Source organism: Natrix helvetica, assembly GCF_964273705.1.
Source record: "Natrix helvetica genome assembly, chromosome: Z".
NCBI lineage: Eukaryota > Metazoa > Chordata > Lepidosauria > Squamata > Natricidae > Natrix > Natrix helvetica.
Genome location: NC_138554.1, coordinates 56702810 through 56715156, shown reverse-complemented (window position 1 = coordinate 56715156; position 12347 = coordinate 56702810). Strand labels below are relative to the sequence as shown.

At 42.8% G+C, this 12347-nt stretch overlaps 1 protein-coding gene across 1 annotated transcript in view; it reads left to right on the top strand.

Moving 5' to 3' along the window:
- Positions 1-2816, top strand: part of ACE (angiotensin I converting enzyme) — a gene marked incomplete at its 3' end in the record, with an annotated part of 41087 nt that extends 38271 nt beyond the window's left edge. Inside the window, exons 24-25 of the mRNA XM_081970833.1 lie at positions 1702-1889; positions 2641-2816. Coding sequence (XP_081826959.1) covers positions 1702-1889; positions 2641-2816 — 364 coding nt within the window. The remainder of the gene's footprint in view (positions 1-1701; positions 1890-2640) is intronic.
- Between the last annotated feature and the right edge of the window lie 9531 nt (positions 2817-12347).

Genomic DNA, 12347 nt, shown 5'->3' with positions numbered 1-12347 from the left:
ATGACAATGCTGGTCAGGCCAATCTCTTCAATTAATTTTTTAGTTCAGTTTTTGTGAATAGCAATGGTTGCAGTCCCATTTACAGTAGAAAATGTTGAATTAGCATTATGTAATTTAAAACCATCACTATCCACAAACCAGATGGTTTTTGTGCTTTTTTCTTGAAAAAGCTTGCTACTGTCCTAGCTGAACCTTTGTGTACAATTTTTGAAGTATTGTTTTGAAATAGTTATCTGCCTTTCTATGGTGATCAGCTATAGTTATACCAATTTTTAAAAAGGGTGACCCTAGTTCAGTTGAAAATTGTAGACCAATCTCTTTTTGTTGTTTTACATGCAAATTTATGGAATCAATTATAAACAAATCCATTGTTTGTTGTTCACAAACAACTTGCTACCCAACGAACAGTTTGGCTTTAGGAAAAACTCGTCCTGTAATCTACAACTTTTCCACTGTAAAAACATCTGGACTACTTGCCTTTATCAAGGCAAAGCTGTAGATGAAATTTACATAGATTTCTGAAAGGCTTTTGATACAGAGTAGTACATGAAAAACTGCTGTTGAAATTAAACTCTTACAGCATTTCTGGTCCTTTGCACAAGTAGATTGCTTCTTTCCTGTTTAATAGACTGCAGAAAGTCAAAATAGAGAACAACTCACTGTCTAATCCTGCATCAGTTAACAGTGTGTTCTGCAAGGCAGAGTCTTAGGTCCCATGCTTTCCTTGCTCTATATGACCGATGGCGAACCTTCGCATGCCATAAGAGGGGGGAGAGCAGCGGGGTCGTGCGTGGGCGTGCCACACCCATAATGCGCAATACCCCCAGAGTGCATGCGCACACGACAGGCGCTGCCAGCCCCATTTTTTGAATTGTAAATTTATTTTTGCGCAGTTTTTTTGTTCTGGAAACATTGTATTGTTAATTAGAGCTTATAAAACATATGCTAGACCAATCTTAAAGTGTTGTTCAACTGTTTGGAATCCCCACCATATCTGATATCAGTACAATAGAGCATGCTCAGAAGTATTTCACAAGAAAAGCCTTGCCCTCTTCTGTACACAATAGAATTCCCTATGCTGCTAGGCTTGAAATTCTCAGTTTGGATAACTTAGAACTGTGTCGCTTGCAGTCCGACCTAGGTATTACATTCAAAATTATATGTAGTAATGTTTTACCTATAAATGACTTTTTTTTTTGTTTTAATCACAATAATGTGCATGCTAACAACCGACTGCTTTAAACTTAACATAAATCGTCTTAAACTCGACTGTAAAAAATATGATTTCTGTAATAGTTGTTAAAGTGTGGAATGCTCTACCTGATTCAGTTGTTTCAACTACAAATGTTCAGTTACAGTCACAAATTGACTTCTGTAGACCTTACATCATACTTAAATGGTTAGTAGAGGGGGGGCGTGCATAAGTGCACTAATGCGCCTATCATCCCTCTCTCTGTATTTCTATTATTTTATTCTTGTTCTCATTTTTGTTTGACAAATTCTAATAAATAAATAAATAAATAAAATAAAATGATACACAAAGGGCTTTTTAGATTGCCAATGGTGAATCTGGCTGGCTTCTGTGAAATACAGAATTCTGTATAGATGGGCCTTTAGCTTCATTTAGCAAAACAATGTTATATTTCTTGAGGGAGCGAGGAGTGCACATGTACATCTTCTGTAAACAATTTCTTTTTGCAGGGATGCCATGAAGCTGGGCTTCAGCAGGCCATGGCCTGAAGTCATGCAGAATATTACAGGGCAACCGAATATGTCCGCAGAAGCTTTGCTGACCTATTTTGAACCACTGACAAAGTGGCTCATTGGAAAGAACAAGGAAAATAATGAAACTCTGGGCTGGCCTGAATATACCTGGCAGTCTTATGCAGGTATTTAAAAGTTTCAACATAGGTATTTTCCAGAAATGAGGATTGCAGGGGGAAGTTTGCACATAGACCCTTTAAGCTTTCTGCTGATTGTGGATAGTGAAATAGCAAGGCTACAGAGGGAACTAAGTTAATGCCCTCTTTTTCCTTCTTTCCTCTATACCAGGGGTGGGTTCCTGCCAGTTCTAACCTCTTCTATAAAAGAGGTTCCACAAATCTACAGTGCCGTTTAGAACCGGTTCCAGCTCCCTCCCCCCACCCGTCCACACCTCATCAAGATGAAGAGCGAGAGGAGGAATTCTGGGAGTTGAAGTCCACAAGTCTTAAAGCTGTCAAGTTTGAACACCCCTGGGGTTTTTTTCTAAAGGTTTAGGGGTGCAAGGGTCTTGTAACTTGACAGCTTTAAGACTTGCGTGCTTCAAATGCCAGCGTTCCTGAGCCAACATTTTGGTTGCTAAGCAAGAGTGTTGTTAAGTGAGTTTCACATTTTACAAGTTGGCCACGCCCACCCAGTCCCATGGCTGGCAAGCCACTCCCATCCAGTCACATGGCTGGCAAGCCACTCTCACAAAGCAGGCCACATCTACAGAAGAGGTTCTAAAAAAAATTGAAACCCACTACTGCCCTATACCATACTTCTGCTCATTTCTACCCTGCTTAGCTTTTTTTTTAACATACAGCTTAGTTTGATGCTATTCCTTCTAGGATGAGTTTACTAAAATCCATTCATCTATATTTTTTTCTTGGTTCTTAGGTGAATCAGAAGTCAATTTCCTTGGGATGTCACTGAGCAGCAGTCAAACAGAAGCAGGACAGTGGATCTTGCTTGCAATTGGGCTTATTCTTCTTATTACCACAATAGCCTTGGGTGTCATATACATAAGAAGAAGGAAATCCTTCAGATCTAATTCAGAAATGGAATTGAAATGAGTTGAATGTGTTTAACCTGTTTTGTACTATGCCTCCAAATGAGTGTGAAAAAGAGTTGAAGAAAATGTTGTATGTATATATGGCTGAATGAGAGAGACCAGATATATCTGCATTTAGAATAGAAACTAATATTGCTTTTGTGAGTGTGTATGTATATGTAAGGATTGAGTGTCCATAGAGAGAATGTGAGTATGTTGTGTTGCATACATGTTCTATGGCTAATTTGCAGATATATGGCTGGGGAGAGTATGTGTCTATTTGCAAGGAATAATTAGAATGTGGATAGCTATGCATTTGTGTTCACTTACGCAACTGAAAACACTCCCATGAGGGGCAACTTTATACAAACAGGGCAAATGTGCCAACAAAAGTACTTGACTCTTCTAATAAATTCAACAAACCTTTTGATTATACAAGAGCCAAAGCAAAAACATTTATTTATTATAAATAATACCTGGATTTTTGAACAAGGGGAAAAGAAGAAAAAATGAAGCAATGTGATCAAGTTGGGGTAATGGGTATAGGTGTACTGTTTAAATCACTGTTGACCCAACGCCTTTCTTCATATATTCATTTGAAGAGCTGGTAAATTCCATCAGGCTTACTGTAACTCAGACAGATAATATATTATCTAGTTATGAGTTGTGTCAGATTTCTTCAGACGTTGAATAGATGTTTTGTGTGATCATGCCAGGAAGTTTTTAAAAGTCTGTTTTGGTGCATGAATGACAATTAAAATGAAACAGTCTCCATATATTCACTGTCTCTTTCATTTCTTTGTGAAAGAACAAGGAAGAATGGATTACAAGACATTTGAGGAAAGGAAATCTCTCTTCCAAATACATGCTACTCTATTAAAACACCCATTTTACAGCTTTTGACTACACCAATGCATCTGATAGATATTACTAGGAAAATGAGTAATCTAGCATGATAATCTCTATAATGATCATTAGAACATTAATAAAAACATTAATTTCGGTAATAAACTTCATTCAGTAAGTTCCAAACGTTGGTATAAACAGGCTCTGAATCTATCATTAAAATAAAGCTGAATGTCCAGGAGGAGAGCATTTTGTAACCTGTCAGCCAAAATAAAAGAGTCTCTGCCATTTCTTTCCAAAATCTACAGCCCCTCAGTAGTGAAGAACAGGGCGAATTAGAATTTACATACCAGCACCTTGAAGTGAGGCAAAAACAAATATTAGCAATTAGGGTATTTCTTTGAAAATCAATGTAATATACTGTGTATGGTATTCCTTATAATATACAAGTGCAGAATTCTTTATTTTATGCATATCATGTCACCTCGCATAATAGACAGAGTTGTAATCAAGATGAAAAGTTGCCTTACCATACACTATTGAGAAGGCTATCAGTTTTTTTAAAAAAAACCTTTTGCCAAAGGCATATTCAAGCTGCATACTTGTTTATCCAGTTCCTGGGTCCAGAAACTACCCAAAGAACTCTTTTTATTGGGGATTCAGCCCCGATGAGTTTGTCCCTTATCTGATCCATTGTTAGATGCACACATCTGCACAGGTTGACTGATTCAGTAGGAAAACTCAGAGCTGCATACCACCAGCGTAATAATAACTGGGAAGAAAGACATTTGAGTGCATCCCTGCCAGAGGAGGAACTTTACTTGAACAACAGAGCAAATATGCTAGGAAGGCAAAAGCAGGAAGGAAACACCAGAGGTTAACAGTCACAGAGGCAAAGAGCAAGCAGATTGAAAGGTGAAGAAGGAAGGGGGAGGAAATTCTAACTCTTCATCTCTACTGCACTGCCTCTTGTGGTCAATACAGTGTGAAGAATCCGTTCAACCAAAGTCAGATTTCCAGCAACAATTCCAATCCAAATTGACTAATTGCATCCAGGATATTTTTCAGAAATTAAATAGCATAGACATAAAATGGAACAGAGTGTAGTTTAATAATTATGGCAGTGGATATTTACTTCCCTATCATCCACTGGCCTGCAGATCAGATGAGAAGATAGGTAAGGTGGGTTGGGGCGAGGTGAAGTGAGCTGAGACGACCATTATTGTCACTTTTTCTGTGAGCACACTGGTGCACATTAAAAAATGAAATTCTGATGCTTACTCTCAAAATGAAATGATGATATAGACAGAGAGACAGACAGACAGACAAACAAACAGACAGGCAGATAGATACCGTGTTTCCCTGAAAATATGACCTACCCTGAAAGAAAGTCCTAGTTTGATTTTTACAAGTGTGCACAATACAAGCACTATCCCCAAATTAAGCTCTAATTAAGAACACATCCACCCAGGGGTTCAGGGGGTGGGGCAAGGTCCCCTGGTAAAAATTAAGCTAGGGGGGATGGGGGGTGCATCTGCCCTACTTACCAAGCCTCATACACCCCAACACTTGCCTCACCTTGCAAGCCCACTTCTGTGGGCATTTGCCACTTCTCGCACGTGTCACCCCTGGCCTCCGTTTTGCCATCAGAACCTTCTAGAAAGCCCTCTGCAACCAAGAAACAAGGTCCGAATTGACGTGCACATTGCCCCTAGACACAATTTTGCTGTCAGAGCCTTATGGAAAGCCCTCTGCAGCCAATAACAGAGCTCCGGATCGATTAACAATACTCATTAAAACTCATGATTGCAGACTTTTTTGGCATTGGCAAAATAATGGCAGTCTTAAAACACAATGAGACCACTGCTGCTGCCATGAAAGATTGAAAATATCTGTAAGGACACAAACACAATATATAAGAGCACAACTTCCAATTGTGCTCTTCCCTTGCACCTGCCTCAATAATTCACACATGTATGGATGCAAAAATAGAGACACATATTAATGATGGTTGGAAATTGAACCCAGTGTCCTGATATCAAATTGCCAACTATCAGGTATATGATTACGGTTCTTTCCCCATTAGTTCAACATATTTATGTCAGGTTTCAGAGCCATAATTCATTCCCTGTTGAACTAGCACTAGTGTTTTGAGCCTTTGCCCCCTAAGTAGTGAAAAAAAGAAAGAAACAAAAGTATTTTATTGAACATCCCTAATATGTATGGCTAGAGAGGAAGAAAGAAAGAGAATGGGACAGAATATGCTCCAATATTCAGAAATAAAGCTGAATTCCAAAGAAGCTTTTTTCCTTTTTCCTGATGGTTAAGAAAAGATGCAATGAATTATGTTTAAGTCCCTGAATATATGAGCAAATTAAAATTGATCATTCAATGATTTAATATTGGATGATGCTAATATTTAAAACAATAATTCTCAACCTTGGCAACTGTAAGATCCATGCACTTCAACATGCTGGTTGGCAAATTCTGGAAGTTGGTGCATCCTGAGTTTGCCATGTTTGAGAAATACTGATTTAGAAAATACTGCTTGTACATGCTCCTAGCATGCTAAGAACTTGCTTATTTTCTATTGCTGGAAAATTACCAGCCCATCAGTTTTGCTCAGAGAACAAATAATTTCCCTCAACTCTATGGCTACAATGAACAGATCTGCAAGCCCAGTCCTGAAGCATTTCTGAAATGAACAAATATCTTTTGGGAGTGGGGGGGGGGGGAGAGAGAGACTGTAAGGCAGAGAAGATAGTGTTACAAATGTTATTGCATACTTCTACTATGAATATGAAACCCCAACATGGACATCATTTCTAAATGTGGTACGTGCTAAATAGATTCTGACTACTGGTTTGCCTCCTTAGTAAAGTTCAAACCCAAACATTGTTTAAGAAAATTTTGCGTCAGAAACACTAAAATTTCAAGATCATGGGCTTGATTTTAGTAATCCGCTATGTGGAGAAGAAGAGCTTAGTTAGTACTATTTCTGAAATGTCAGTTTGCTTCTGTTGCTTCAGTGTTTTTTCCTGCATGCATGATTGAAAAGTATAGCTCTTGCTACTGCTATTTCTACAGAAAGTGCTGATGGGAACAGGATGCCCTGCAAGCCGCTTTTGATCACCCTTGTAAAAAGTGGACCTGTTCTTAATCCTAACAGCTTGGACATGATCATCAGGAGGATTACACAAATGATTTTCCTGGGGTTTGTTGATTAACAGTACTTGTGGGGGCAGGGCAGCAGGACTGCCACCATATGGCTATTCTAGAATAAATTGTGGGGCAGAGATATGTCTCCCAGAATAACATCTGCAATCACCATGTTTACTTTAAAGGCAATAGTAAAACCTAAACCACTATACAAAGAGAACAAAAGTGGTCCTATAGAGTTGCTTTTTGAGGCATAATCATAAGTAGGCCAATAATTTCATCAAAGGAAAAGGTGGGATACATGCACACATACATGCATTCACATCCACTCTTTATGAATTTTCTTCACTTTCATGTAGGTGACGTATCTGTTAGATATCTACAATAGCAACTATGGTTTCCACCAAGGTCCTCTGTTCCGGTGGGAACAGAGGTTTGATTCTATTGGTTAAGAAGTCTGACAGCTCCCTATAAAAGGGCTGCTGTCAGACGAACACTTTTCTGGATTGTTCACACTTGTTGTATTAAATAAAGAGCTGTTGAACTGTTAGCCTGTGTCTGCCTATCCATTGCCCGATCTAACCCTGGCGACGAAGGTGGGATTGAAAGGCAACTAGGTGAACCAAAAAGAGCAAGAAAAATCCAGCAAGTATATCCAGCGCGGCGTCAAGCAGCCATTTTTGAGTGGCAAACTCGAATCACCTTCTTTACGAAAAATGGCTATGCACGCCCCACCGATTCCGTATGACCCAATCACCGAGCACTGGGAGTCATACATGCTTCAATTCGACTGTTTCCTAGAGGCAAATGACATCACGGGCATAAAGAACATGTTCCTCAGATACTTTGGCCGGGAAGTGTTCGAGATGGCAAAGAATCTTTCAGAGCCGACACTGCTACAATCGGTAGCCTGGTCTGTGCTCCAGCAAATGCTTAAAACCCATTATGCACTGAAACCGTCCAAACACGTTCAATACAATACAATAGCAGAGTTGGAAGGGACCTTGGAGGTCTTCTAGTCCAACCCCCTGCCTAGGCAGGAAACCCTATACCATTTCAGACAAATGGCTATCCAACATCTTCTTAAAGACTTCCAGTGTTGGGGCATTCACAACTCCTGGAGGCAAGCTGTTCCACTGATTAATTGTTCTAACTGTCAGGAAATTTCTCCTCAGTTCTAAGTTGCTTCTCTCCTTGATTAGTTTCCACCCATTGCTTCTTGTTCTACCCTCAGGTGCCTTGAAGAATAGTTTGACTCCCTCTTCTTTGTGGCAACCCCTGAGATATTGGAACAATGCTATCATGTCTCCCCTAGTCCTTCTTTCTATTAAACTAGACATACCCAGTTCCTGCATGAATTTAATATCAGAAACCAGATAGAGGGTGAAACGATAAACGAGTATGTGGTGGCACTCCGTAAGGCTGCCTCATACTGTGAGTTCAGAGACCTGGACGAGCTGATTCTGGACCATATAATATGTGGCGTTCGGGACATTAGCTTACAGAGGAGGTTGCTGGCACAGTCAAACCTCACTCTGCAAATCGCCCTGGACGAAGCCAGGGCGTCAGAATCAGCCGTCAAATTGACCGAGGCATTGCAGCACCAGAGCACGGCCCCAGAAGTGCGAAAGAACACACACATTCATCACGAGGCCGCAGAGCCCAAGAATTCTGAGGGGGAAGAAGATGACAGCTGCCGCATGCACAGTAGCTGCACCCAGCCAGCGCGCAAATTCAAGCAACATCTCCCGCTTTGTGCTAGCTGTGGTAGAGATCACACCAGATCAGGTTGCCATTTCAGAGACACGACCTGCCAGCGCTGCAGAAGGACGGGGCTGTCACTGCGTTTTTTTGTTTGCCAGCTGTGCTTAAACTCTAAGACATATGGTAGGCTGATCTGACTCGTATCACTAAGCTCACTACGCATGTCCACATTTTTTTACACATTATTCTTCTTTGTTTGCCTGCCAAGAAGGTAGGCAGAAACGCTGCCAAAATGTAATCATTAGCTAGTAAGTTTTGTTTTTCATTTTCTTTATTTTTCTTAATTATGAAGTATACTTCAAGGAAAAACCATGGTTCATCCCTCATTAAATACAATTACCCCAGGAGGGGAACAGGGCTGAAATTCCACCCTGACAGGGACAGATCGCCAAAGTGTGCTGGAGTGAATTCTCTGAGACAGCCTGGCAGCCCAGGAATGCACCACACCACTGGCTGAAGCCCAGCCAAGGGGCCTGGCAGAAGCCCCCAAGACATTCCGAAGGGGACAACAGAGTCACCTACCACACATCGATTGGACAAGTCTGCACCAGGCAGCCCAAAAAGCTGAGGGTCACTGTCCTCATAGAGGATTCTCCATGTGAAATGGAGATAGACACAGGGTCCTCTCTGACTATTATTCCTTGGTCGGCCATGAAGAAGGCTATCCCTAGCCTCATGAAGCAACACCTTCGCTTCCCTGACATCCGCCTAAGAGACTACCAGGGGAACCAAGTCCCCATCATGGGCCAAGGCTCGTTCCACATAAACTTCAAGCAGTTCAGCGGAAAACTCCCAGTGACAATGGTCAGCGGCAACCTGCAAAGCCTACTAGGGATAGATTGATTCCAAGCCCTGGGCCTCGAGGTAACAGGTATCAACGCTGTGACAAACGCTCCCACATCGCACGCTCCAAAGGACAATGGCAGTGAGGCCATATTTAAGGAGTTCAAGGACGTCTTCGGCACCAGTCTGGGTAAGTATGTGGAGACCCCAATATCATTCAATTTGGACCCCAACATGTCCCCAATAAGGCTAAAACCCAGGAGAGTGCCTTTCGCTCTCCGCCCTAAAATTGAAAGGGAAATTGACAAGCTCGTGGGCCAGGGAATACTGGAGCCGGTCGATCATGCACGCTAGGAGACCCCTATAGTGACACTTGTCAAATCTGATGGGTCAGTCCACATCTGCGCAGACTACAAATGCACAATCAATAAAGCACTACAACAAAGCGCCTACCCTGTACCCATGGTACAGCATCTTCTCCATTCACTAGGCCCGGGATTTTTTTTTGCAAAATTGGACATGGCGCAGGCATACCAACAATTGTCTGTAGATGGCGCTACGGCAGAGCCCCAAACCATTGTGATGCACAGGGGTGCATTCAAATGTCACCGCCTGCAATTCGGCATTAGTATCGCCCCTGGACTGTTCCAAAGCGTCATGGAACAGCTTTTGCAGGGGATTCCAGGGGTCGTCCCCTATTTTGACGACATCTTGGTATCGGCTGCAAATGAGGCACAACTTTTGAAACGGGTACGATCAGTTTTGGCCAGAATTAGAGAAAAAGGCCTCTGTCTTAAAAAAGAAAAATGTCAAATTAATGTGCCTAGGGTTGAATTCCTAGGGTACCTTATTGACTTCACCCGACATCACAAAAAAATCAAAGCCATTCAGGACACCCCTACACCTTGCAATCAAACCGAGCTGCATTGGGCTCCTTAACTTTTGCAGAGTCTTTCTAAAACAGAAAGCCACCATTGCTGAACCCCTACACCTGGCAAAAAACACAAAGTGGACCTGGAGAAAAGCCGAAACTGCCGCATTTGCTGTGGTAAAATGACTCCTGTCGGCTGATTCTTTCCTCGTCCAGTACAGCCAGACCCTGCCATTGGTGCTAACCTGCGATGCCTCACCATTCGGCGTCAGCACCATCCTCAGCCACCACATGCCCAATGGAGCTGAAGCCCCCATAGCATTTTATTCCAGGACCCTATCCACCGCAGAACAGAACTACAGCCAGTTGGATCATGAGGCTTTGGCTGCTGTTGCTGGAGTAAAAAGATTTCACAAATATCTCTATGGGTGGGATTTTAAACTAATTATTGATCACAAACCGCTTTTGGGTTTGCTGGCTGGGGACAGACCAACTCCTGTGTCATTATCACCGCGAATGACAAGATGGACCATTTTCTTAGCTGTCTATTCCTACCGGCTTGTTCACCGACCTGGCTCCACTTTGGGGCATGCCGACGTGTTGAGTCACTGCCTGTTGCCAGAACTTCTCGCAGACCCTACCCCTGAGATGCCAGTCCTGCTTATTGACTGTTTAGAGACTGGTCCTGTCTCATCTAGTGATGTGGCCCGCTACTCCGAAAAAGACTCAATTTTAAACAAATTATGAACTGGGTGTGGAGGGGGTGGCCCAAGGGGCCCGTGGGATCTGAATTCAAAATGTATTTTTGTAAGTGTGACAAATTGTCTGCTGTTAAAGGTTGTTTACTGGGGGGGGACCAGGTCGTTGTTCCACCCAAACTGCACATTGCAGTATTAGAGGCTTTACACGTAGGGCATCCTGGAATTGTCAGGATGAAGTCCCTGGCTAGGAGTTACGTGTGGTGGCCTAACATGGACAGGGAGATCGAATAATGGGTGACTACCTGCACACTGTGCCAGGAGTCTAGACCAGCTCCCCCAGAGGCGCCCACTAAGGAGTGGGAGCGACCTCAAGCACCATGGTCTAGGGTGCACATAGACAGTTCATGGCCAGACATTCTTAATAGTTGGGAACACCTACTTGAAATGGCTGGAGAGAATGGTGAGATCTGCAAAAGAGGCCCTATCCAGGATGGGCCTGGAAGATTGGCAAACACGGATTGACCATTATCTTCTAATTCAACACATCACACCAAGCGGCAAACTCAAAATGCCCTCAGAACACAAAATGGCCATGCACGCCCCACCGACTCCATACGACCCAGTCACCAAGCACTGGGAGTCGTATATGCTGAGGTTCAATTGCTTACTCATAGCCAACGACCTCATGGGCCTTTCTGAAGGCTGCAAGAAGAACATGTTCCTGGGTTACTGTGGACAGGAAGTGTTCAAAACAGCCAAAGACCTATCTGAGCCAACACCGCTACAATCAGTTGCTTGATCAGAGCTCCAACAGACACTGAGGACACACTATGCTCCCAAGCCATCTAAGCACGTCCGCCGGCATGAATTTAATATTCGCAATCAGAAGGAAGGCAAATTGATCAACGAGTACGTTGCGGCGCTAAGAAAGGCTGCAGTGTACTGCGAGTTCCGAGAGCTAGACAAGTTTATACTTGACCACATCATATGCGGTGTGCGGGATATTAATTTACAGAGGAGATTACTTGCCAAATCTAATCTCATTCTACAAATTGCCTTGGACAAAGCAAGGGCATCCGAATCTGCTGTTAAGTCTAAAGAAACCCTGCAGCGCCAAACACTCCACAAGACACGTGAAAGAGCACACATGTATATTGCGAGGCTACAAAGGCTGAGGGCTCAGACAGTGAAGATGACAGCTGCTGCATGCGCAGTAGCCACACCAAGCTGGTGTGCAAATTCGAACTGCTTTTCCCACCTTGCGCAAGCTGCAGAGGAGACCATGCCAGATCATCTTGCCATTTCCGTGACGCTATCTGCCAGCGATGCGAGTGAAAGGGGCACATTGCCAAGGTTTGCAGAGACGAGCACCCCACGATGACCTGGAAGCCCAGAAGCGGACCTAACCGCCAGCAGAGGCCCAACCAAG